This window comes from Salmo salar, chromosome 14 (genome assembly GCF_965601325.2).
Source record: "Salmo salar chromosome 14, fSalSal1, whole genome shotgun sequence".
Lineage (NCBI taxonomy): Eukaryota > Metazoa > Chordata > Actinopteri > Salmoniformes > Salmonidae > Salmo > Salmo salar.
Window position 1 is genome coordinate 10975626 of NC_138304.1, and position 24892 is coordinate 11000517.

The window sequence follows — 24892 nt, forward strand, 5'->3', positions numbered from 1 at the left end:
CTTTCTCCACATGGATCATTAGTGTCTTGCAGTGAATCAAGCTCTACTCCAGAACCCCACTGACTTCTCATTTCATTGGCATGAAAATGGAGCGAATGACAGTCTTGTTGGCCCTTGTTGGCTGAGAAATTAATATAAAAGTTTCATACAGTTTGACACTATTATACGTCAGTATTGAAATACAGGACAAATGTATTTTTTGGTATGACAGTGTGTTTGAGTTTTGGTATTACTTTTTCAAGTTTATTATTCATCAGTCTGCACTGCAGTAACTTTTTATGTCTCCGGCTCCTATTCTATGGCCTTCATAGCTGTAAGTCTTACCTCAGTCTTGAAATACATACATAATTTAGAACCAAGACACACAGACTTCCAATATTGTCCAGAGAGCTTTATTCACCTTTGTTTTATGCCCTGGCCTTCAATGCCCCCCCTGCCCCCGGCCCATACACACACACACACACACACACACACACACACACACACACACACACACACACACACACACACACACACACACAAACACAACCCCCCTACACACATACGGTAGCAGAGTCGACTGACTCCATAATTCGCAGGAGAGCTCAGGCTCTGAGATGATCTGTCATCCTCTCCTGTCAGCTTAGCGCCACTGTGCCTCCCCTTTCAGACGCTGTTTCGCAGCTGATACCTCTAGTGCAATTCTCTATTCCCAGGCTTATCCGTGGCTGCGTCCCAAATGGCACTCTATTCCCTACATAATGCACTACTTTTGACCAGAGCCCTATGGGGCCTGCTCAAAAGTAGTGCACTTCGTAGGGAATAGGGTGCCATTTGGGAGGTAGCCCTTGACTTGTGTCGTCTCGCTGCAGCGTCTCTTCGGCATGCTTTGTGAAATGTGTTTTTCCCCCCACCTCATCCCAATGACTGAATTATCATGTGTGGACTGCAGCGGGATCGTAAAAGGTTCTCTCCACAATGATTCTTCATAACACACATGTCACCACCACAGCAAAACACAGATGTTTCTATTCTCAGTCCATGGTCAAAAGCTAAGGTATACAGTATGCGATGGACTTGACTACCTGTGTTAGGATCTGTTTGAATGAATGAATGGATGGATGGATGGATGGATGGATGGATAGATGGATAGATGGATAGATAGATAGCAATCTAGCTATATTTTAGTCATTTAGCAGGGCCCATCCATCTATCTATTTACAGTGCCTTCAGAAAGTATTCACACCCCTTGACTTTTTCCACATTTGGTTGTGTTACAGCCTGAACTTACAAATTCATTACATTAAGATGTTGTGTCTCTGATCTACAAACAATACCCCATAATGTCAAAGTGGAATTATGTTTTTAGACATTTTTACAAATGAATAAAAACTATTAAAAGTTAAAATGTCTTGAGTCAATAAGTATTCAAACCCTTTTGTTATGGCAAGCCTAAATAAGTTTAGGAGTAAACATTTGCTTAACAAGTCAGATACGTTGCATTGGCCTACTCGGTGTGCAATAATGGTGTTTAACATGATTTTTGAATGACAACCCCATCTCTGTATCCCACGCATACAATTATCTGTAAGATCCCTCAGTCGAGCATGTGAATTTCAAGCACAGATTCAACGACAAAGACCAGGGAGGTTTTCCAACGCCTCGAAAAGAAGGGCACCTATTGGTAGATGGGTAAAAAAAACTGACATTGAATATCCCTTTGAGCAAGGTGAAGTTATTAATTACACTTTGGATGGTGTATCAATACACCCAGTCACTACAAAGATACAGGCGTCCTTCCTAACTCAGTAAACGGAGAGGAAGAAAACTGCTCAGGGATTTCACCATGAGGCCAGTGGTAATTTTAAAATAGTTACAGACGTAAATGGCTGAGGATGGTTGACAACATTGTAGTTACTCCACAATACATAGTGGAAATGACATAGTAAAAAGAAGGAAGCTTGCACAGAATAAAAATATTACAAAACATGCATCATGTTTGCAATAAGGCACGAAAGTTTGCAAACAGCACCTTATTGATCTCCTGTGTAGCTCAGTTGGTAGAGCATGGCACTTGTAATGTCAGGGTTGTGGGTTTGATTCCCACAGGGGACCAGTACAAAAAACGTATGAACATTTAAGTTGCTCTGGATAAGAGTGTACGCTGAATGACTAAAATGTAGTCATACTGTGAAAAAATGGGCAAAGAAATTATTTTTTTGTCCTGAATACCAACATCACTGAGTAACACTCTTCATATTTTCAAGCATGGTGGTGGCTGCAACATGTTATGGGTATGCTAGTCATCGGCAAGGACTAGAGAGTTTTTAGGATAAAAAGAAAAGGAATAGAGCTAAGCACAGGCAAAGTCCTAGAGGAAAACCTGGTTCAGTCTGCTTTCCAACAGACAGTGGGAGACAAATCCATATTTCAGCAGGATAATAACCTACAACACAAGGCCAATTATACACTGGAGTTACTTACCAAGACAACATTGAATGTTCCTGAGTGGCCTACTTGCAGTTTTGACTTATATCATCTTGAAAATCTATGGCAAGACTTGAAAATGGCTGTTTAGGAATAATCAACAGCCAACATGACGGAGCTTGAAGAATTTAAAAAAGAATAATGGGCAAATATTGTACAATCCAGGTTTGCAAAGCTCTTAGAGACTTACCCAGAAAGACTCACAGCTGTAATCGCTGCCAATTGTGATTCTAACGTATTGACTCAGAGGGTTGAACGTTTATCTAGTGAAAATGTATTTGTATTTCATTTTCCATCCCCCACAAAAATAATTTCCACTTTGACATTACAGAGTATTTTGTCGTTGACAAAAAATGACAAAACTTTGTAACACAACAAAATGTGGAAAAAGTCAAGGGGTGTGAATCATTTCTGAAGGCACTGTAGATAACTTACCTGACCTCTAATTCATATACAGAACACTATAGAGCATTCTCTCAGGCCTCAAACTTCTGGAAACAGCAGACAGAATCATGGTGGTGTTGATGATAATGTGTTGATGGCAACATGTTAATGATAGTGTGTAAATGATACTGTTGACCAACACGTTCCTAGGAAGAGGAAGTCACAGAATGAGTGAGAGGTTTAGATTTCACACCCGCATAGATGCTGGCAACACTCTTCAGATGACAGTCCTTCCTCTCTTCAGGAGTCCCTCTGTTGTTAAATTCCTGCTATGAGTGGTGGTCTAAAATGCAGTTGTTTGCCCTATAACCCACCTAACGCCTTTCATATTTTCCCCATTGAATTTTGGGAAACACTGGTCCTTTGTTAAATGACAGAAATCGATCCTCTCTCTCTCGCTCTCCTCTCTCTCTTGCTCTTTTCTCTCTCTCTTTCTCTCACTCTCCAACATGTAGGTATCCAATACACATAGGAAGGAGCGTGAGTGTTACCACCCCTACACACAAATCAAAGTATTTGTAAACCCTCCTCCATAGGCTACTTGATAGACTGGCTACTCTTTCCTTCTTGATAGCACTGACTGAACATACAGTTTATCTGTTGTCTTGACATCTGCTAATGAGAAAAACACCCTGTATAAAAAGTAGACTTTCCATACTCTCAAAAGAAAAACACTATGTCTGTCAACTATTAAAGCACCCAATACATCGCTAGCTACATAAGTTACATCACAACAACACCCCAGCAGGCAGCAGCGTCATATTTTTGGTTCAGTGTCAATGTAGTGATATGTGGTTTAAAGAGCCCTCCTATCAATCACTGTTTCAATGGAGGGGCAGCAGACCCAAGCCTGCTGGGAACTGAACTGTAGATAATAAGACCACAAAGACTGGGGACAAAACAAAAATAGTCGGGAGCTGGGGAGTCTGTGTGAGTGGGTGGGTTCGGGGGGGGGGGGGGGGGGGGGGGTCACATGGGGGGGCTAGGGGGAGCTGGTCATGGGGGGGGGGATCAAGCTGGTGAGGGGGCAAAGGGGAGGGGGCTTTTTGGGCAGGGTGGAGAGGAGAGAGACAGATGAATTAGCAGTGTTGAAGGGGGGCCTTGTTTGAACATGGGACTCATGAGTGCCATGTCCTGTAACCTACACACACCACTGGGGGGAGAGACAAAAGAGAAGAGGTCTAGTGTAATGGAGTTTTAATCCTTACGAGTCTAAGAAACATCATTAAAAAATCCCATCAAATACTGTCAATTTAAGGTGGAGATATCAGGTCTTTTTGCATGGGCAGCACTCCAATCCACCGCATCTGCTACAGCGGTGTTTGTCAGACCATGAGACATCCTGAAAACCGGTCTTCCACAATATGGAAAGGGGAGACTCAAATGAACATGATAGTGTTCTCTGTTTCGCTCTGTGACCCCCACAAGTGTCACGGGACTCGTCTGAAGGTAACCCATAGAAACGAATGGAAGTATGGAAGTAGTTTTGTGCCATCACAAATAAGGGGTTTAATGTGTAAAAAAATAAATATATATACACTGCTCAAAAAAATAAAGGGAACACTTAAACAACACAATGTAACACTTCTGTGAAATCAAACTGTCCACTTAGGAAGCAACACTGATTGACAATAAATTTCACATGCTGTTGTGCAAATGGAATAGACAGGTGGAAATTATAGGCAATTAGCAAGACACCACCAATAAAGGAGTGGTTCTGCAGGTAGGGACCACAGACCACTTCTCAGTTCCTATGCTTCCTGGCTGATGTTTTGGTCACTTTTGAATGCTGCCGGTGCTTTCACTCTAGTGGTAGCATGAGACGGAGTCTACAACCCACACAAGTGGCTCAGGTAGTGCAGCTCATCCAGGATGGCACATCAATGCGAGCTGTGGCAAGAAGGTTTGCTGTGTCTGTCAGCGTAGTGTCCAGAGCATGGAGGCGCTACCAGGAGACAGGCCAGTACATCAGGAGACGTGGAGGAGGCCGTAGGAGGGCAACAACCCAGCAGCAGGACCGCTACCTCCGCCTTTGTGCAAGGAGGAGCAGGAGAAGCACCGCCAGAGCCCTGCAAAATGACCTCCAGCAGGCCACAAATGTGCATGTGTCTGCTCAAACGGTCAGAAACAGACTCCATGAGGGTGGTATGAGGACCCGACGTCCACAGGTGGGGGTTGTGCTTACAGCCCAACACCGTGCAGGACGTTTGGCATTTGCCAGAGAACACCAAGATTGGCAAATTCGCCACTGGCGCCCTGTGCTCTTCACAGATGAAAGCAGGTTCACACTGAGCACATGTGACAGACGTGACAGAGTCTGGAGACGCCGTGGAGAACGTTCTGCTGCCTGCAACATCCTCCAGCATGACCGCTTTGGCGGTGGGTCTTTGGGGGGCCACACAGCCCTCCATGTGCTCGCCAGAGGTAGGCTGACTGCCATTAGGTACCGAGATGAGATCCTCAGACCTCTTGTGAGACCATATGCTGGTGCGGTTGGCCCTGGGTTCCTCCTAATGCAAGACAATGCTAGACCTCATGTGGCTGGAGTGTGTCAGCAGTTCCTGCAAGAGGAAGACATTGATGCTATGGACTGGCCCGCCCGTTCCCCAGACCTGAATCCAATTGAGCACATCTGGGACATGATGTCTCGCTCCATCCACCAACGTCACGTTGCACCACAGACTGTCCAGGAGTTGGCGGATGCTTTAGTCCAGGTCTGGGAGGAGATCCCTCAGGAGACAATCCGCCACCTCATCAGGAGCATGCCCAGGCGTTGTAGGGAGGTCATACAGGCACGTGGAGGCCACACACACTACTGAGCCTCATTTTGACTTGTTTTAAGGACATTACATCAAAGTTGGATCAGCCTGTAGTGTGGTTTTCCACTTTAATTTTGAGTGTGACTCCAAATCCAGACCTCCATGGGTTGATAAATTGGATTTCCATTGATTATTTTTGTGTGATTTTGTTGTCAGCACATTCAACTATGTAAAGAAAAAAGTATTTAATAAGATTATTTCTTTCATTCAGATCTAGGATGTGTTGTTTAAGTGTTCCCTTTATTTTTTTGAGCAGTATATATATATTTCCTGAGCTTTCTTATATCTCCTAGACATAGGACAGACACTTCAAAACCTTATTCCTTATTATTTTGACTGTCTTTTTTGCCATTTATGAATGTGTTATTCAATGAATGTGTTATTGAATGTGTTATTCACGACAGTGGTAGGACTGATCACCGATGACAATGAGCCTCCTATAGGCAGTGTTGTGCCAGGACAACAACCTCTCCCTCAACGTCCGCAAGACAAAGGAGCTGATTATGGACTACAGGAAACAGAGGGGTTGTAGTGGAGCAGGTCGAGAGCTTCAAGGTCCTCTGTGTCCACATCACTAAGAAATGAACATGGTCCACACACACCCACACAGTTGTGAAGAGGGTACGACAGCACCTCTTCCCCCTCAGGAGGCTGAAAGGTTTGGCACGGGCCCTCAGATCCTCAAAAAGTTCTACAGCTGCACCATTGAGAGCATCTTGACTGGCTGCATCGCCGCTTGGTACGGCAACTGCAAGGCACCCGACCACAAGACGGAACAGAGGGTGGTGTGTATGGCCCTGCCATCTAGGACCTCTATACCAGGCGGTGTCAGGGGAAGGCCCAATAAATTGTCAAAGACTCCAGCCACCCAAGTCATAAACTCTTATTTCTGCTACCACACGGCAAGCAGTAACACTGCATCAAGTCTGGAACCAACAGGACCCTGAACAGCTTCTACCCCCAAGCCAAGATGACTGCTAAATAGGTAATCAATGGCTACCCGGACTACTTGCACTGACCAATTTTTGCACTAACTCTCTTGCACTGACTCTATGTCCTCACACTAGACTCTACCCGCACACTCAAACATACTTACACTGACACCCCAACACACAAATACACACACCACACACGCCACACACACATAATATGCTCACACACGCATACTGACGCCACACACACACTTTCACACTCACCACGTACGCTGCTGCTACTGTCTGCTATGTTGTTGCCTAGTCAGTTTACTCCTACCTATATGTACATATCTACCTCAATTACCTCATACCCCAGAACATGGACTCTGTACTGGTACTCCCTGTATATAGCCATGCTATTTTATTCATTATTATTATTCGTTATTCACTGTGTATTTATTCCTATTGTCACAATTTCTATTTATTTTTTTATTTTTTATCTTTAACTCTGCATTGTTGGAAAAGGACCCGTAAGTAAGCATTCCACTGTTAGTCTACACCTGTTTACAAAGCATGTGACAAATAAAATATGATTGGACACTCAATAACCCGCGGGAGGCGCTATCTATCCATTTCAAAACCAGGCGCAGATATTGACATTCGTCACCTATCCACAGTAACGTTTTGTATCGAAAATGGATTGATTCCGACAGGTTAGGATTTGAATGAACAGAACCTCCACACAAACCAAGGCTTTTCTCTTGTCTCTGATGCCGGTCCCCAAAGTTCACGACATTCTCTCTGCGTCTCGGGAGGGGTGTGACTCGCAGAGCAAGGCAGCTGCTCCACAGCCGACAACCCCCCGCCCCCCTTCCATCCCTTCACCCACACGCCCCAGCTCCCCTCTGTCTCGGCAGTCCCAATTGCCATTCCAACGAACACTCCTTGAGGAGCAACAGCTACAACTGAGTCAGCGAAGTGGATTACTGAGTTTTTTGGGAGAAAAAAATAAGATTTGCAGTGTTTTTGGAGCAATGTGCGAGTGTATAGATGCGCTTTTGGACTACAATGTGGCATCGATAAAGCGCGAGAAAGGCGGAGAGAAAGGGCATTGTAAATGCTCCATAGCTTTGCTGTTTCTCCGTGGATTTGGCCGATGATTTGAATGAATAACTAAAATTGCTTGATTACTACTTTCGGCGATTGGATGTAGGCTAGTGGAATGGGATGGTTTTATTTGTTGCATTAATTCAAGACATGAGAATAAAGAGACTTGTGAAAGGTTCTACGTCTCCGGTGGTTTAGGTGCTGTGTATTGTGTGGCACCATCTGAAGGGTCCAGGCAAAACCTTTATTAATGTTGCAAGATCCTAGTTTATGACAATGGATTACTTGCTGTGGATATGCAGCTTTGTGCTTCCCGTGGTATTATCTGTTGAAGGTATGTATGTAAAATCATTTCAATATGCTACACTTTTGTTTGAACTTTTCTTTCACATGTAGCCTCATTCCGATTAATCAGGTTCTAATACACAATTCATTGGTATATACAGCCTGAAACTAATGACTGCAAAATCGTGTCAATTTGCCTCACAAGACAGAATGTTGAATAAAATGACATTTGAACTCGGAATTTGAGACAAAATATCCACAGGAAATATTGTTTACCCGACTTTTTAGAGGGCTGTTTTTTACAGTGCCTTGCAAAAGTATTCAGACCCCTTCTATTTCTTCACATTTTATTGTGTTTCAAAGTGCGATTAAAATGAACGTAATTGTCATTTTTTTTGTTAACAATCGACACAAAATACTTTCATGTCAAAGTGGACGTGGTTTTATTTATATATATAAAATGCTATAAAAAAATCTAACAAATATAGTCGTTGCATACGTTTTCAGCAAGCCTAAATTGGTGCAAGTGTAAAATTTAGCTTAAGAAATCACATAAGTTACATGGACTCATTCTGTGAAATAATAGGATTTGACATTATTTTTTAATGACTAACCCTTCCTCTGTCCCCCATCCATACATACATTACATCTGTAAGTGTGGCTCCCGAAGTGGTGCAGCGGTCTAAGGCACTGCATCTCAGTGCAAGAGGCGTCATTGGTTCGAATTCAGGCTGCATCACATATGGCCGTGATTGGGCGGTGCACAATTGGCCCAGCTTCGTCCATGTTTGGCTGGAGTAGGCCGTCATTGTAAATAATAAGTTGTTCTTAATTGACTTGCCTAGTTAAATAAAATTTTTAAGTTCCCTCAGTCAAGTATTCCATTTCAAGCACAGATTCAACTACTAAGATGAGGGAAATTGACAAAAGCCTCATAAAGAAGGGCAGTGATTGGTAGATAGGTAACAAAAACAAATCAAACATTGAATATCTCTTTAAGCATGGTCAAGTTAATAATTATGCTGTGGATGATGTATTAAACCACCCAGACATATCAAAGATACAGTCATCCTGCTGAACTGAGCAGCAGGACAGGAAGAAAACTGCTTAGGGATGTCACCATGAGGATGATTTTAAAACAGCTATAAAATTCAATGGCTGTGATGGGAGAAAACTGAGGATGAACCAAATTGTACTGACTCCACAACAATGACCTAAATGACAGAGTGAAAAGAAGAATGCAAATATACTAAATCAAAATATTGCAAAACATGCATCTTTAGGCACTATAGTATTACTGCAAAAAAGAAATACACTTTTTGGCCAAAATGCAAAGTCTTATGTTTGGGGGCAAATCCAACACAACACATCACTGAATAACTGCGGCCTTATTTTCAAGCATCGGCAAATACTGGGGATTTTTTCAGGATAAAAAGAAAAGGGATGGAGCTAAGCACAGGCAAAATCCTAGAGGAAAACCTGCTTCAGTCTGCTTTACACCAGAGACTAGGAGAGGAATTCACCTTTCAGCAGGACAATAACCTACAACAAAAGGCCAAATCTACACTGGAATTGCTTACCAAGAAGATAGTGAGTGGATTCTTGAGTGGCAAAGTTATAGTTTTGACTTAAATCTGCTTGACAATCTATGGCATGACTTGAAAATAGCAATTTGTATAGATTGCTGACAAAAAAAATGACAATTAAATCAAATTTTATCCCACTTGGTAACAAGGCACTGTATATGTTTGGCACCTAGGTAAAGTTAATTTTATATTGGATATTCGTTTTTCTCTCGTCAATGGCTATTGAACCAAGCCTACCATGACACTGAATATTGTATATTCTGAATCAGGGGAGGATGGAGAACAATCAACACCTTTTTTGTTGGGTGGTTTAAAAAATATATATGTTTTATGTAAATCAGAATAAAAAAAACTAATAATGAAATTCACACTAAAAAGGTTTCTGAATATATAATTTTCAATGTCGGGCTCCCGAGTGGTGCAGCGCACTAAGACACTGCATCTCAGTGCTAGAGGTGTTACTACAGACCCTGGTTCAATTCCAGGCTGTATCACAACCGGCTGTGATTGGGAGTTCCATAGGGCGGCGCACAATTGGCCCAGCGTCGTCCGGGTTAGGCTGGGTTAGGCTGTCATTGTAAATTAGAATTTGTTCTTAACTGACTTGCTTGGTTAAATAAAATGTCATGGCATGCTTGGTTCAATAGAGAAAATCGAATATCCAATATTATACACATTTTACCTTGATGCTGAACTCAATCAATCAATTCAATTCATTTAAAAAGCCATCAGCAGATGTCACTGAACCATATACCTACAGGCTCTATAGAAAGTCAGGTAAACAATACTTTCCTGTGGAAATTTTGTCTCAAATTTCGAACAGCTTGAAGGATAAACCGCCCAGACAACCGGTAGAATAAGTTTAGATATAATTGTATTCTGGCTTGTAAGGAACATTTACACGATTTTGCAGGCATTAGTTTCAGGCTGTATATACCAATTCATTGCGTATTACAGCTTGATTAATCAGACTAGTAGCCTAGATGTTTCCAAAGAATGTGGGTGTTTGCAAGCCATGATGAACTGCCAAAAATGCGATTATGTTTGAATATTACGTTGTATAATAAGATAAAGCGCAGCTTTATTTCGCCAATTGCATGGCACATACAAAAATCTGTTCTTTTGATTGCAGGTTTTAACTGTAATAGGCTTAAAAAAATAGTTTTTGCTAAAAACGCCACTGTTGCCACAGTTGAAAATGGATAGAGTAGATCGATTGTTAGGATACAAAGTTACCATTTATGTTCATACTATTCGGTACTGCCTGTTTTGTATCACACCACTGTATTGTGTTGTGGTTGAGTCACACATTGGATTTATTCTATGAAAACTGACCAATGACAACATACAACACACACAGCAACAGTTCCTTGGTATAGATTTCCCCACAAAGGAAAGCAGGGACGTCCCATGCATTTTCGGTCCTCCACGTGTCACCCATATGTGTCACACGTCATTGCAGCTGCATCCATTTCGCTATTGTCAAGTACCTTTTTCTGTGTTATTACACCCACTAGTTGAGTATTCCCTCATGTACTTATGTTGGGTTGCTTGACCAAGCCCACGATACAGCTCAATTTGACATAAAGGATTAATCCTACATTAAACACCCATATACTGTATTTTGGTTCTCACAAAGTACACAAGGTATTACCACAGATAGGAGCTAGTTACCAGTGTCTTTGATATTACACTAATGGGGCGGTTATATACTGACTGTTCATATATGTTCAAAATGGGTGCCAAACTTTACAACATGCTCAGTGTAAAAAGCTTTAGTGTCAGTCTATACATTTCCTTTCTGTAGGGAAAAGCCAATATCTCTAGCAATTTAAAGAGGGAGGAAGAAACAAATCCTCTAATATCCTGAAGCTTTCTCTCCTTTCAAAATACTTCACTTATATGTAGTCATTTCAGAAACACTAACAAAACTAAGCGTATTGTAATTACCAGAGGATCATACTCTCCCAGTTGCTAGCCAGTCAATAGCAATCAATGGTGTATGTCATTGGACACATACAAAATGACAGTCCAAAGATACATGTAGGCAAGTTGCCTTTAGATTTGTCTGATCAAGCCGACTGTAATACACAATGTAATTGGTATATACAGCCTAAAACATTGGAGTGCAAAATCATGTACAATTTCCTTACAAGCCAGACTGTTGAATATAATTACATTTGAACTACCTCTACCTGTTGTCTGGGCAGTTTTTCCTTCAGCTGCTTGAAATTTGAGACAAAATATCCACAGGAAAGTACTTTTTTTTGGTTACTACATGATTCCATATTTGTTATTTCATAGTTTTGATGTCTGTTACAATAATTGTAAAAATAAAGAAAAACACTTGAATGAGTAGGTGTGTCCAAACTTTTGACTGGTACTGTACATCAGGAGGGTTGGCAAACCAGGTCCGCGGTTTGTGCTGAGTTCATGGGTTAGTTGACTTGCTAACTGGTTGTATTTATACTCGTGCTTTGGCCAACTACTGTAGTTTAGCAGGTCGGAAATTTCAGAGTTTCCTAGTTCCAACTAGCACATGAACGCGACATTATCCTGTGTGTTGGGTTATGCCAAGCTGGCCAAATCCCAGGGAGAGAGAAATATCCCCGGATTTATTTCTGCTTTATGCAGGGTCACACACTTTTAATTGAAGTCTGTGTATTTATGAATTGTCAATCTGATATCTTGAATATGGTTTTTATTCCAATAATTTGTGATTGGTTGTAATGGTATGTCGAAGTATCCCATGTACCATACTTAAAGAAAAAAATCCACTCAAGATATTGGACTTTCAAGAAGCAAAGTGCCCAACTAACCTAATCCAAGGCAACTTCATTTAGGCTATACCAGCTCCTTTATATATTTCTCTCCAAATTCCGCCACGTTCCCTGCCTGCCTTTCCTTCTCTGAGTAAAATGTGCTTCTCTTGGACGCCAGCCAGTGTTATCGCTCATCAATTATGGTGTCAGCATCTAAATCAATGCAGCGGCAGCCTCCCTAGCGGGTCTCACAGAGATTTTCATAGGCTGATGATCAGCCAGTTTTCCCCCGACCAACAACTTCAGTTACTCAACACTGGGTTGTTAACTAATGTCTGTCCTCTGAGGATGGGTGGACGTTCGAGGAGTTGAAGTGTATTATGGGTTTTAGGGTTGTCGGGGTCGATGCCTCGTTGTCAGTATGGCGGATTCCAAGAGATGAATTTGAATTTGGTTCTTGAATTGGCAGTTGCCTGTTGGTTTCCATTACTTTTGTTTTGTCTATTTATTTTTTTTGTCCTTCGAATGAATCCAATTCATTTGAGTAAAGTTTAGTGCTGTTTAGTTCACTCCAATAGATTCATTGGAATTCATGGAAGTCTTGAATTAGCCGTTTCACATTGGTTTCCATTAGGATATGTATTTTTTCAATACCAGTATGTCAGTTGAATTTTGATTTATTTTGTGGATTTGAGTGCAATGTCCATCTGTGTCCTTGGGTCTGTCCATGAGTTTAGCTAGTGACATAAGCTCTGGCCTCCTAGTCACCCATACAATGGGCATGTGACTCACTGACCCTGTCATCTTCTTTATGACTAACCCCTTTAACAGTAATGTTGTGTACTTGTGCTATTTTCAGAGTCGCATGGTATTGGAGCGTAACTGCAATTATGTAATAGCTCAGAAAACCTTAACGTCCTATAGAAATAGCTCACTAGGTATGCATGGCTGCAGAAGAACACACTAATATCCAATCATCTCCGCACGTATAACTACGGAAGAGCATCTCCATATCGGTGCACGCTTTATTTATCTCTTCTCTATAGAGCGTACAGTAAATACGCATAATTATGAATGGAACCATATGCGCAGATGCAAATAGCCTGGAGGAGAAAGTTGAATTGGGTCAGCTTGAGTTGATTTAAAGCGGTTCATCAAGCGTCAAACATAACATTGCAGAATCTTGCAGTTGTGTATAGAGGAAAAGGAAGACACACTCACATGCAAACTAGATAGCGAGATAAGTCATACAGTAGGCCTAAGCACTCTGAATTTGCCACTACGAATTTGCTGTTTACAGTCAAAATACCCATTTGTTGTATGTATCCGATCATGCACAAAATTAGCGGAGAGACGTTACGCCTTTGAATATTTCATCTGTTTGTGGATGTGAGTGTGAAATTAATACGAGGAGAGGCCTTCCTTTCATAGCAGCCCATCTGAACAAAGTGAATTAAACATTAGCATGTGTGCTCCCATAGCAGCAGTGAGCATGTTTGCTCCAGTGATCAAAAACAGTATACACCATGGGCGGTGAATGAGATGCTGTAAGGACAACAAGTTCCTGTTTTTTGGCCCTGGGGGAGGCATCATCACTGCCAGTTTTATTACGGGGGACGGGAGGGGGGGGGGGGGACGGGTAAATTGCCGGATTTGAGTTATAGCAACAAGGGGAGACTTTTAAATGGTACATGTACATGAAGGGCAAATGCGTAGGTAGAGAGCTGTACATTTGGGACGCTATTCAATCAAAAGCTGTGTCCGGCTTTCAGGTTTCTGTCAAAAACGATATATACTTCATTCGCGTCTAAAGCTTTTTTGATTTAGTAATGGGCCCACAGTAAATTCTTCTCAATCTGAATTTAACTCATGTGTTAAGCCTGTGGATACAGGACCTCTAATCTACACTGATGTTCTTTGTATGTTAGTGCTCTGGAACTCTTCCCAGGCAAACACACGTTAAGTAATAATGAGCCTCACTAAGGTCTGTGGAGAGTTCAGTTGGAGTAGAGTTTATGTTACCTCAAGGCACACAGAGCGTTGGATCTAACATCCAATTATCAACCTGGACCCTTAGATGGGCTTCTTGTCTTGGCTCTTGTTGAATGTGAAGACAGCTAGTCAGTGTTCTTGCTGCCTCAAGAAGCCCATCAAAATGCCCGGATTTGAGTTATAGCAGCAAGCGGAGACTTAAATGGTACATGTACATGGAGAGCAAATGCGTAGGTAGAGAGTTGTACACTTGGGACGCTATCCAATCAAAAGCTGTGTCCGGCTTTTAGGTTTCTGTCAAAAACAATGCTTCTAAAGCATGTTTGATTTAGTAATGGGCCTACAGTAAATTCTTCTCAATCTGAATTTAACTCGTGTGTTAAGCCTGTGGATACAGGACCTCTAATCTACACTGATGTTCTTTGTATGTTAGTGTGTGGAACTCTTCTCATGTCCTCAATCTTCACACAAAACCCCATAATGACAAAGCGAACAGGTTTTTAGAAATGTTGGCAAATTTATAAAAATAACTTATTTACAAAAGTATTCAGACCCTTTGCTATGAGACTTTAAATTGAACTAAGGTGCATCCTGTTTCCATTGATCATCCTTGAGATGTTTCTACAACTTGGAGTCCACTTGTGGTAAATTCTGTTGATTGGACATGATTTGGAAAGGCACATACCTGTCGATTTAAGATCCCACAGTCCCACCAAGCCATGAGATCTAAGGAGTTGTCCGTAGAGCTCAGAGACAGGATTGTGTCGAGGCACAGATCTGACGGAAGGATACCAAAATAGTTTTGCAGCATTGAAGGTCCCCGAGAACACAGTGGCCTCCATCATTCTTAAATGGAAGAAGTTTGGAACCACCAAGACTCTTCCTAGAGCTGGATGCATGGCCAAACTGAGCAATCGGGGGAGAAGGGCCTTGGTCAGGTAGCTGACCTACAACCTGATGGTCACTCTGACAGAGCTCCAGAGTTCCTCTGTGGAGATGGGAGAACCTTCTAGAAGGAAAACCGTCTCTGCAGCACTCCACCAATCCGTCCTTTACGGTGGAGTGGCAAGACAGAAGCCACGCCTCAGTAAAAGGCACCTGACAGCCCGCTTGGAGTTTGCCAAAGGCACCTAAAAGACTCTCAGACCATGAGAAATACCCCAAAAGACTCAAGCGCTGCTAAAGGTGCTTTAACAAAGTACTGAGTAAAGGGTCTGAATACTTCAGTTTTTTAATTTTGAATAAATTAGCAAACATTTTTACAAACCTGTCTTTGATTTATCATGATGGGGTATGTGTGTAGATTGATGGGGGGGAACAATTTTATCAATTTTAGAATAAGGCTGTAACGTAACAAAATGTGGAAAAAGTCAAGGGGTCTGAAATCCGAATGCACCGTAAGGGCAAACATTCAAACATGCACAACTTTATAATTACTCTATTAGTACATTCCAATTTCACTAATATATTTTATTTAACCTTTATTTTGACAGGGAGTCATGCTGAAACCAATGTCTCTTTTGGTCATTTCTATCAAGGCACAAGGCGAGACCCAAATGCAGACACAGGAGGCAGATGGTTGGAGTCTTACAATGTTTATTAACCAAAGGGATAGGCAAGAGAAATGTCATGGACAGGCAAAAAGGTCAAAACTAGAGCAGAGTCCAGGAGGTACAGAGTGGTAGACAGGCTTGTGGTCAAGGCAGGCAGGTACAAAGTCCAGAAACAGGCAAGGATCAAAACCGAGAGGACTAGAAAAAGGCGAATGCAAAAGCAGGAGAGCGGGAAAACTGCTGGCTGACTTGGAAACATACAAGACGAACTGGCACAGAGAGACAGGAAACACAGGGATAAATACACTGGGGAAAATAAGCGACACCTGGAGGGGGTGGAGACAATCACAAGGACAGGTGAAACAGATCAGGGCGTGACAATTTCCATGTAAAAGGACCCATGAGCACCAACATGAATTTCATACAGATGTAGGATGTTAATTTGATCACTTTTGTTGCTGAGAATGTTCCTGCTCAGCAGGAAATGTAGTTTATTTTTTTAAAAGGCTTCTTGATTTGCCCTGACAAAAATGTATTAACCCCTACAAAAATGTCCATTAATTATAATCTACATAATAATTAACATTTTATGTTGCTGCAGGGTTATTTTCCTTAAGTAGCAAACTGCCTTACAATCCTATATCTGCAGGAGCATATAGAATTTGGTGTAAAATGAAAGCTAAGAGTCTATATTTTGGGGAAATGAAGGCATGGATACATTTTTCAATCATTTTCCTGTGCTGTACTGTACTGTATAGTTTACTAATTACCTTATAACCATGTAACTGACGGTTATGGATGAAATAAAATAACCGTCATAACCGTTAAAAAAAAAATTGTCATCAAGGCAAAGGGTGGGTACTTTGAATAATCTCAAATATAAAATATATTTTGATTTGTTTAACACTTTTTTGGTTACTACGTGATTCCATATGTGTTATTTCATAGTTTTGATGTCTTCACTACTATTAATATTATGTCCAAAGTTTTGACTGGTACTGTATGTAACAATTTTGAATGGACAGCTGACTGAAGAGGGGACGGCCGGGCATTCGTGCGGTTGAGTCCGTTTCTGAGATAACATGGACTCTTAACAACGTGATTAAACTTTGTTGCCCCGTTTTAAAACAAGCAAGGTGTTGCAGCAAATGATGAATAAATTGGGCTTGGAACTTCTAACCTAGGCAATATGACAGGTAAACTCATTTGTAAATGATTTTTCTATATCTTTTTTGTTGTTGTTGCTATTCGAACCATTATTACGGAGACCGTGGTCATTTGGAGGGCCAATTACCATCATCCAAAATTCCATGACCTTCACAGCCCTATACTCTACTTTTCTTTACTGTACCGTGAAAACTTGTGAAGTATAGACATCTATGGTTGGTAAAGTTTTGTCCAGTCTGGACCAACCAAATTGAGTCTTGTTTGGGGGACAGATCTCACTAGAATAATAGCCAGTGGGTAGAATAATACTCAAACATGCAAAGGAGGATATTACAGTTGTCTAACTTTGTGTACCTATTTAGGATACATCACCATGGAGAGAAATACATTCACAATTATACATTTCTGTATAGTACAGATCCAGGACCCATGATGTCGTTCTGTTATCGTCATTCTGTTACCGGGTGTTGATCCACTTCACTTAGTTCAATAATCAAAGTAGATTTTTTTCAAATTCATGGTGTCATGTTATAGCTGACACCCCATTCTTTCTGCAGACATCTTTGAATCTTAAGTCGGGCTAGATATTTAATAAAGATTTTGGAAAATGTGGTCACCTAAACTGTGATTTTACTGTCAATCTGTTACCAAACTTTGCATTGGCGCTGTTGCTCAAGTAAATGTGTTTTAGTAAAATTGTCAGTAGCAATTGTTAAAAGTAGACTCACATAGGTGTATGGTTTGTTAAGCTTTGCAATCAATGGATTTTGCTTGGCATACATTTTAAAGTGAGTCTCAGCGTCACTCTGTTACCGTTGAATTGCCCTTTTACAGATGAGCCTTGTAAACACATCAAAACACATATATACACATCAATATACATGTCAATATTCACATCAATACACAAAAAGCAAAACACAGTCATGGAAAACAAACCCGTTCTTCATTAAAAAGGTGCTCAATCGGCCTTTTGAATTGTATTATAATACATTTGAAGCAATAGTGCGATCAACTGTTTTGGCGCCATTTCGCACCGCTTTGAGACAAGCGTGGGGACTCGTCTTGATAAATCAATCCATGTCCGATTTCTTTCTTTTCACTAAATCTTTGTTTGGATATTGGTTAGGCTACAATTAGGCTGTGGAAATGTTAGCTAAATTGAGGTGCCGCTCATGATCATCTTGTCTAGTTGGTTCATTTGTTAGCACTGATCAGAACATTTTGCCAAGCATGTTACTGTATGTAGCATAACAAGTGGATTATTTTCCTCTTCAGTCGCCTGTGACTTCTCTTAATCAATCAATGTGATTTTGTTTCAGTGAATCGCCATCTGTATATTTGGTTAATTCTCTGTCTGGGCAAGTAAGTAGAGGTGCTAGCTTATCTAGGACTGATTAGATACAGTTCGCATTGCAAAAAATGTAGCCTAAATCAAGTGTAGGCCTATTATTTTTGCTTGATCGCGTATAGGCAACTCCAAAAGCCCCCGGAGGTTGTGAAATATGAACACAAGACTCACATGCTTTTGTAAAATATAGATTTTCTATCATTTTCTATTGGTGTCGTGATGAAGATACTCTCGTTGCAAGACCCTACGCCTGCTCCCTAACAAAGCGGAGTGAGGGTAGGAAAAGACATGAAACGTGGATCAAAAAAGCATGTGCTTGCCTTGGGCTCAATTCAAAATGACAGCCATTCCACACCTTGCTGTATCTATAAATACTATTTGTATTTTATTCTGTTATATTGAATTCTATTCTTAGGCTACCCTAATCACAGTCAACACACATATTTTATAGAAGGCTAAGTGTGTCTTGTTTGTTTAATGAGCAAAACAACTATAGGCTGCACAGACCAGTAACATAATTCATCTCTTTTGAAATGACATTTTATTAGTCTTATGTTTCTTAGGACCTGCCTAAAACAAATGTAATAACGGATTTCCTTGTGATGGTGTATATTCAATGGATTTATTCAAATAGATGTCCACCCACATGGGCCCACGTCTACTATCGCTCCTAAACTTGCCTGCATGTGCACTGGAGATTTAAAAGGCTTATCCCGGCAAGAATGTGGTAAAAATGGGACTATATGAATTGGGATCTAAAAAACATTGGCAGATTTTTTTAGCAGGCACCATACTGTAAAGTCTGTCTGTAAAGGGAATGAGAATCAAGAAGGTAACCTTTTACACCTTATAGCTAATCTAGATCCAAACTATGGTAATAAGGAAGCTAGTCCTCAGGGTTGGGGAGTAACTGATTACAAAATAAACTAACTGTAATCCGTTATGTTACCAGCAAAAACGATTCTAATCAGATTACAGGTACTTTTGAAAACTAGATGATTACTTCTTGGATTACTTTTAAATTCAGAAAGGATGTTTGTGAAAATACATTGACACCTTTTTCCCAATGACATTCAATTCAGCATTGAAAAAAGGTGCAAGTTTAAATTTCTCCTGACCACAAGTCGGAGAACACCATGATTCAGATTACATTACTGAGTTTGGGTAATCCAAAAGTTACATTACTGATTACAATGTTGGACAGGTAACTAGTAACTGTAATGGATTGCATTTAGAAAGTAACCTATCCAACCCTGATAGCTTTTACCCTTATTTAACTAGGCAAGTCAGTTAAGAACAAATTCTTATTTACAATGATGGCCTACACTGGCCAAAACCGGACAATGCTGGGCCAATTGTGTGCCACCCTATGGGATTCCCAATCACGGCTGGTTGTGATACAGCCTGGAATCGAACCAGGGTGTCTGTAGTGACACCTCAAGCACTGAGATGTAGTGCCTTAGACCGCTGCGCCACACGGGAGCCCAAGCTCCCATGCTTGGGCTTCTATTCAAAGTAATTGACACAACTGTAAATTGGAGGTGCATTTGAGTAAACAACAAGAAGATAACCTTTTGCAAGCCTTTGGTGTGTTTTGATGACTTCACTCAGCCATCATACAGATTGACAGGTGACAACGATGTCTATTGATCCTCATATTTACTCTCTTTCTTCCCTTTATTTGTTTAACCTCCTTATCCTTTGATTTTCATACTCCTGACTCTCTCAAAATGACCTGTGTAATACGAGGTCACCACTCTGGGGAATCCACTATGGCTGGGCCGAGTAGTGATTTGTGATTGATTGTGATATCACTTAGTAATAAAGCTTTGAAATTCGATCGAGATGATTTCTCCCTCCTAGAGGATGGCACATTTTTCTCAAATTTCTACATTTTCAGTGATATCAAAGGCAGACTGTTTTTTTCTTCCATCATCATCTTTTTATTTAGAGCTTTATGAGGATTTAACAGTTTTCTCATGACAGACTTTCTGTGTACCCAGTTTTTTATGTATCCGTGTGGAATTGATGCCGATAGGCTTACTGTCGTCTTCTGAGAAGAATAGACTAAAATAATAAATTAGGTAAATAATAGACTTCTGCTTTTTGGACTATAATTTTATTTCCAACCACCACTTAATAGTGTTTCCCAAACTCGGTCCTCAGGACCCCAAGGGGTGCACGTTTTGGTTTTTTCCCTAGCACTACACAGCTGATACGAATGATCAAAACTTGATGATTAGTTGATTATTTGAATCAGCTGTGTAGTGCTAGGGCTAAAACGAAAACGTGCACCCCTTGGGGCCCCGAGTTTGGAAAACCCTGAGGTATTGTTTGTTACAATAGCTTCTTGGTTTAACTAACTCTCCTGTTCTTGATTTATAGAAACACTAATGGACAGCAAGTGGGCGACCACAGAACTGGCCTGGACCACATTTCCGGAGAGTGGGGTGAGTGTGTTGTTATTCCACAGCATTTGTTACATTTGCTACTTAATCGAGCTCCCCCTGACTTAAACAACACACCTCCCACTGTTTTATACCTCTCTTTGTAAAGTTTCTTTTCTGCGTTGCTAAAAACAAATGAGAAACATACACCTTTTAAGTTCTACTTTTAAGCAAAGTTTTTCTTAAATGAAGATCCCCAAACCTCCAAAATAGTCCAAAACATAAATCTCCAATATAGTCAAACTAAACTCTGCTACATACTCATATTGAGTACATAGGCCCAAAATGGCAACAAACACGGCTGCAAGCAACACTAGCTGAAGAATTTGGAAATACAATACCAGTTTTCTTTGTTTACTATTTTCTACATTGTAGATTAATAGAGAATACAAAACAACTATGAAATAACACATTGAATCATGTAGTAACCAAAAAAGTGTTTAAACAAATCAAAATATATTTTATATTTGAGATTCTTCAAAGTAGCCACTATTTGCCTTGATGACAGCTTTGCACACTCTTGGCATTCTCTCAACCAGCTTCTTGATGTAGTCACCTGGAATGCATTTCAATTAACAGGTGCGCCTTGTTAAGTTCATTTGTGTAATTTCTTTCCTTCTTAATGCGGTTGAGCCAATCAGTTGTGTTTGTGACAAGGGAGTGGTGGTATACAGAAGATAGCCCTATTTGGTAAAAGACCAAGTCCATATTATGGCAAGAACAGCTCAAATAAGCAAAGAGAAATGACAGTCCATCATTACTTGAAGACATGAAGGTCAGTCAATCCGGAAAATTTCAAAAACTTTGAAAGTTTCTTCAAGTGCAGTCGCGAAAACCATCAAGCACTATGATGAAACTGGCTCTCGTGAGGACTGCCACAGGAAAAGAAGACCCAGTTACCTCTGCTGCAGAGGATAAGTTCATTAGAGTTACCTGAACCTCAGGTTGCAGCCCAAATAACTGCTTCACAGACTTCAAATAACAGACACATCTCAACATCCACTGTCCAGAGGAGACTGTGTGAATCAGGCCTTCATGGTCAAAACCACTACTAAAGGACACCAATAAGAAGAAGAGACTTGCTTGGGCCCAGAAACACGAGCAAAGGATATTAGACCAGTGGAAATCTGTCCTTTGGTCTGATGAGTCCAAATTTGAGATATTTGGTTCAAACCGCCGTGTCTTTGTGAGACGCAGAGTAGTTTAACGGATGATCTCCGCATGTGTAGTTCCCACCGTGAAGCATGGAGGAGGACGTGTGATGGTGTGGGGGTGCTTTGCTGGTGACACTGTTGGTGATTTATTTAGAATTCAAGGCACATTTGACCAGCATGGCTACCACAGCATTCTGCAGCAATATGCCATCCCATCTGGTTTGCACTTAGTGGGACTATAATTTTGTTTTTCAACAGGACAATGACCCAACATACCTCCAGGCTGTGTAAGGGTTATTTGACCAATAAGAAGATTGATAGAGTGCTGAATCAGATGACTTGGCCTCCACAATCTCTGACCTCAACCTATTTGAAATGGTTTGGGATGAGTCTGACCGCAGAGTGAAGGAAAAGCAGCCAACAAGTGCTCAGCGTATGTGGAAACTCCTTCAAGACTGTTGGAAAAGCATTCCAGGTGAAGTTGGTTGAGAGAATGCCAAGAGTGTGCAAAGCTGTCATCAAGAGAAAGGGTGGCTACTTTGAAGAATCTCAAATATAAAACATTTTGATTTGTTTTTAACACTTTTTTGGTTACTACATGATTCCATATGTGTTATTTCATAGTTTTGATGTCTTCACTATTATTCTACAATGTAGAAAATAGTAAAAAATAATGAAAAACCCTTGAATGAGTACATGTGTCCACACTTTTGACTTGTACTGTATTTCTCTTAGTGGAAGAAGCCAATAGGCAAATTACAGCCGGGAATGAATGTTTCAGCTGATCATATCCCCCATAGAAATGGTGAGAAAATAAAACAACATATATTTGACCCCCAGGCTAACAGCTTGACAGACCTTCCCCACTCCCGGGCAGTGTAATTTGTCTTTTGTACGTGAGCGCAAAGTCAGTCAATGAAAACGACAGGTTACCATGGCAACAATCTTCGGCAGTCCATTCTTTTCAGGCCTTTCTGCAGACTCACACCGAATGTCTTTGCACCCCAAGAAGTCATATGTCATTAGGGCAAGGCGGCCCTCTCAAAATGCGTGACAAGCCCGTACGTTCTGTCCGGGTGCAATTATCATATTTGTGAGGGATTGCTGCTGCGACATGTTGCACTTGATTTATGGTGTAGAATGCTGATTCCTGGACTCATCGTTTTGGAATAAATTGCATGCGTGCCAAATATGGAATTATGCATTCTGTTCCTCTTGTTGAATTGATCAATGTTTGGAGCCCTCATTAAGAATGTAAATTAATTATTCAGGTTGAGTTGTTAGAATCAAAAGATTAACTTCTTGGAAAAGATGATTTATTCCTTGGGCAAAAATATGTTAATAACCCAGTTAATCATGGATCATGGTTAATCATGGATTTAATCCTGTAATAGATAGCTCTTTGAATATTTCTTATAGGTAGTCATGCCTATATTGTAATATTGTAGAATATATTTGGTGTAGAATATCTGGGGATATGAACTGGTGTAAATGGTTAATTTGCTGACTGTAGAGAACCATATCATCGTTAGACCGTTGTTGAAGCTAAGTGCTGTGAAATAATTAATTGACTGCTTCACTCAATGAGGTATACTGACCACGTTTCATAGCATGCAAAAATGCTTCTCGCGGCTTTAAAGAGTAGGCTTGGAAATGTTCCACTTGAAATATACCACTTGAATCTTAAAGTACCGTAAAACTTCAATTAAACGCTGAGTCTGAAATAGCCACCTGTCCCTTTTAATAGCCGAGCAAGGGCACACATTTCAGCACACGAACACCTGTTTCAAATAAACACCGGGTCTAAATTACTTGTTTATGTGGTTTAATGTTTGATTTGTTACATGAAATAATTCAGTAACGTCTCAAAAAAATTATGGCAATCATCCGTTTTTATCACAAGTAAGAAACTGCTAGCCATTGGTTGCTAACAGCTGAGAACTTGTAGCTAACTAACAAGCATAAGAACAGTCAACAACTTTGGGGAGTACACCCCCCCCCCCCCCCAGAAATCGTCCGATCGCCCTCTAATGGCAAAAGTAAGAACTGCCCGAAAATGTATAATCAAAGACGAAAACAACTAATCTGTGAAAGAAAAACATTTTGGGGGTTGAAATAGAGGCATACTAAGACAACTAAAACGTGACACGGTATGTAAATGATAACACATTATTGAAGGAAATGAAGAAATGTATTAAAATGCTGGAATGCTGGAACTAAACAATGAACTGTTCAAATGAGCAAAAGCTGTGCACGTTAGGGAAAATGGACGCCTGGCTCAAATAGAAGCCTGTCTCTAATAAGCGCCTGTTGTGGTCAGTGATTTGAGCAAATGAACGGCCAGTCTATTAATTCAAGTTTTACACTATACACCATAACATCTCCGTGATGCAACCAGAAAGATGACATTGTATTTGAATTGCCCCTTTAGTAAATAATGCACTGTTTGCATTATACACGATTTGAGATTAGGCAGATATGGCAGAACTCATTAAAAATAGGCCCTATAATCTCTTTCAATAGCAGCACTTACTAAATTACTGTAGCATTTGGAGAACCAACATTTCCTAGGAAGGACATTCTGATTGCTACCTTTCCTGTGCAATTAATAATACGATTATATGAAGACCTGGGTTCAATTAGTATTTGTTTTCTTTCAAATGCTTTGCGTGTTAGAGCCTGCCTGGAGTGCCAGATGAGTGGGGTTTGCATTTTTGGCACTATTGCATTGGTTCAAGCAAGCTCAACCAAACACAGCTAAACTATTTGAAATAAAATCAATACTATTTGAACCCAGGTCCGATGATATCTACAGTTCTCTTCACTAGTAACATTGTTTGTCTGTTTT

General features: G+C 40.7%; 1 protein-coding gene across 2 annotated transcripts in view; it reads left to right on the plus strand.

The window, feature by feature from the left end:
- Positions 1 to 7312: 7312 nt before the first annotated feature.
- Positions 7313 to 24892, plus strand: part of ephb3a (eph receptor B3a) — a 41698-nt gene continuing 24118 nt past the window's right edge. Inside the window, exons 1-2 of one of the 2 annotated variants that reach the window (XM_014139353.3) lie at positions 7313 to 8084; positions 20829 to 20893. In XM_014139353.3, the coding sequence (XP_013994828.1) occupies positions 8021 to 8084; positions 20829 to 20893 (129 nt within the window). In that variant the 5' untranslated portion in view covers positions 7313 to 8020. Of the gene's footprint in view, positions 8085 to 20828; positions 20894 to 24083; positions 24195 to 24892 lie in introns of those variants that run through there. The other variant, XM_014139354.3, reaches the window with a different exon arrangement.